The sequence below is a fragment of the Bison bison genome, unplaced genomic scaffold, assembly GCF_000754665.1.
Source record: "Bison bison bison isolate TAMUID 2011002044 unplaced genomic scaffold, Bison_UMD1.0 scf7180017864371, whole genome shotgun sequence".
NCBI lineage: Eukaryota > Metazoa > Chordata > Mammalia > Artiodactyla > Bovidae > Bison > Bison bison.
The window spans coordinates 7137786-7140873 of record NW_011494943.1 but is presented as its reverse complement, the minus strand read 5'-3'; the positions used below and the strand labels follow the sequence as shown (position 1 = coordinate 7140873).

Below are 3088 nucleotides of genomic sequence, written 5' to 3'. Positions count from 1 at the left end.
CCCTGCGGGGACAGATGCCCACAGCCTGGAGCCCCGGCCCTCTCACTCGCCGGGAGCCGTGGTGGACCAGTAGCTTCTGGGTCGTCTTATACAGGCGAGGAAAATGTCTGATACCCACGCATCCACCCCCTCATCTCAGTGCACCCGATCCCACCCCAGCTTTGGTATCAGCTGAGAATAACTCTGAGGCAGACTAGAGGGCAGACACATTCACCCTTCATCTCTTTACTCTTGTGTAATCCCAGAGACTATCAGGATTCTTTAACTGAGCAGCAGGTGCCTGGCTGGTGCCCAGTCTCCACTAGAAGCCAAGCTTGGTGGGCGCCCAGCCAACCCCTGAATGCCATGGACTGCCCAGCCCTATCCAGGGCCCATAGGGCTGAGAGCCCTGCCTCCGCGTTCCACACCTAAGACCTCTCCATTCGCCTCTCCCCCCACCCAGGTGCTGTCCTTAGTCCCACCCCAGTAAAGAGCTGCTGCACCTGGATAGTCATGGGGGAGCCCAGTAAAGAGGAGTATAAAATCCAGTGTTTTGATGCAGAGACCCAGCAGCTGCTGAAGACAGCTCTAAAAGGTGAGCATGGGGAGCCCCCTGAGCCTGGCTCCAGAGCACCAGAGAGGGATAGGACCGGAGGACTGGGCTGACCCTGGGAATGCACCACCCTCTCCCTTCACTTTCTGAGAGCAGGAGTCCGCAACATAATTCTGGAACTGGAAGACATTTATGCCAGTATTTGGGAGTATGAATCATAGATCATAGTCACCCCTCAGATTGTAAAGTGTTTTTAAAGTACCCAGGAAAGGAGGGTGAGGCACAGAAAACCCAGTTCCTGCCCCTTAAGTCCTTACGCTGGACCTGGTTTCTGCATTGCTGCAGCCCCTCTCTTGAATATGCGGAGCTGCCTGACGTGGGACAGAAGATGGAGTGTTCTGCTTGGCAGAGGAGCTCCACTAACTGTCCTGGGCCAAGGCCCTCCCGCAGCACTCAGGACAGAAGTTTGACTCAGCGAACGATTAGCAATGCCTGTAGCGTGCCAAGCTAAGCCTGCAGAGAGGCCCTCCCTGGCCTGTTTTTGTCAGGGATTCATGTATGTGTTGTAAGAACACTTTCTTCCGTAAAATGGCTGTCAGTGTTCCATCTTCAACCTAGTGCCAGGAAAAGACATGTCCTAAAAAAAACGAGCGCTCTTTGACTCTTTATCAGCCACACAACCCTGTTTTCTCTGATTGGGCCACCAGGAGCTCATGGCTGCAGCTGCTCCTGTGTGATGTTTCCTCTGTTTTCTGATCTCTTTTTTTTTTTTTTGGCCACACTACATGGCTTGCAGGATTAGTTCCCTGACCAGGGATCCAACCTGCGCTTCCTGCAATGGGAGCAGAGTCCTAAACACTGGACCTCTGAGGAATACCCCCTTCTGGTCTCTTTCAGTTCAGTTCAGTCGTTCAGTCATGTCCAACTCTCTACGCCACCAGGAACTGCAGCACGCCAGGCCTCCCTGTCCATTACCAACTCCCGGAGTTTACCTGAACTCATGTCCATTGAGTCGGTGATGGCATCCAACCATCTCATCCTCTGTCGTCCCCTTCTCCTCCTGCCCTCAATCTTTCCCAGCAGTGGAAGTATATAATGGGAGTGCTCGTCAGTGAACACCTCAAATCCTTTAGAAGCAGGTGGAGGCGTATATAACTAAGCAGCTCTAGACTCCCCACCTGTCTTTACTCTAGATCCAGGTGCCGTGGACTTGGAGAAAGTGGCCAATGTGATTGTGGACCATTCTCTGCAGGACAGTGTGTTCAGCAAGGAAGCAGGACGCATGTGCTACGCCATCATTCAGGTTGGGTGGGGCTGGTAGAGAAGGGGAGATGCTTTGAGGAAGGTGCTTCTGAAGTGGGCAGAGGCCAGCAGGGCAGAGATGTGAAGGGCTGGCCTCAGAGGCAAGAGAGGAGGAGGACAGCAGGGAACTCGGCCTGGGAAGCTTGGGCCCTGGGACTGCCCTTCCCTTTCCCTGGCTCACAGGCAGAGAGCAAGCAAGCGGGCCAGAGTGTCTTCCGCCGTGGACTCCTCAACCGGCTGCAGCAAGAGTACCAGACTCGGGAGCAGCTTCGAGCCCGCTCCCTGCAGGGCTGGGTCTGCTACGTCACCTTTATCTGCAACATCTTTGACTACCTGAGGGTGAGGCCCCGCCAGCCACACCCCGTGCAGCAGAGGCGACCCACCTGTCTCCTGCGTCATTAAGCCAGTGCTCTGTTCCTGCTCTCCCCCCGCAGGTGAACAACATGCCTATGATGGCCCTGGTGAACCCCGTCTACGACTGCCTCTTCCGGCTGGCCCAGCCCGACAGCCTGAGCAAGGAGGAGGAGGTGAGTGGCCCTGGCACCGAAGACTGTGGAGATGGGCTCAACTTGTAATGCCTGCCCCCATCCATGGAGACTTTCACCTGTGGGGCAGGAACCTGGTGGGGGTGTTCATGGCCTGTTAGGGTTACAGGACAGGTGCTAGGTCTGGGATTTATCCAGAACACAGCACAGATAGAACCTCCTGGTTCAGAGGCTGTGTTCCCAGTAGGAAAGCAACTGTGGATACTGGTGGCCCAGAAACCAAACTGGGGTGGGGGGCGGGAGGGCAGGGGAGTGGGCCTGAGAAGCAGTTTGGGGACGGAGCCTTCCTCCACCTGGCCCAGGTGAGAGATCTGAGGCAAGTCTTTGAGCTTGTTCCTTTCACGTGAGGCAGAGACAGTGCCCACCAGGTCGCGTGAGGATGAAGGCGGGGAAACGTGTGCACAGGCCAAGCCTGGAGCCTGGCACACAGCGAGCTCTCAGTAAATGGCTGCTCTGTGTGATGGAGCCGTGCCTGGGGTCACCTCCCGCTGCCCCTGCAGGTGGACTGCCTGGTGCTGCAGCTGCATCGGGTCGGGGAGCAGCTGGAGAAGATGAATGGGCAGCGCATGGATGAGCTCTTTGTCCTGATCCGGGATGGCTTCCTGCTCCCAGCCGGCCTCAGCTCCCTGGCCCAGCTGCTGCTGCTGGAGATCATCGAGTTCCGGGCAGCCGGCTGGAAGACCACCCCAGCTGCCCACCAGGATTACCA

At 56.5% G+C, this 3088-nt stretch overlaps 1 protein-coding gene across 1 annotated transcript in view; it reads left to right on the top strand.

Moving 5' to 3' along the window:
* Nucleotides 1-3086, top strand: part of MIF4GD (MIF4G domain containing) — a gene marked incomplete at its 3' end in the record, with an annotated part of 4059 nt that extends 973 nt beyond the window's left edge. Inside the window, exons 2-6 of the mRNA XM_010856497.1 lie at nucleotides 443-574; nucleotides 1726-1835; nucleotides 2018-2173; nucleotides 2269-2361; nucleotides 2880-3086. Coding sequence (XP_010854799.1) covers nucleotides 493-574; nucleotides 1726-1835; nucleotides 2018-2173; nucleotides 2269-2361; nucleotides 2880-3086 — 648 coding nt within the window. The remainder of the gene's footprint in view (nucleotides 1-442; nucleotides 575-1725; nucleotides 1836-2017; nucleotides 2174-2268; nucleotides 2362-2879) is intronic.
* Nucleotides 3087-3088: the final 2 nt, after the last annotated feature.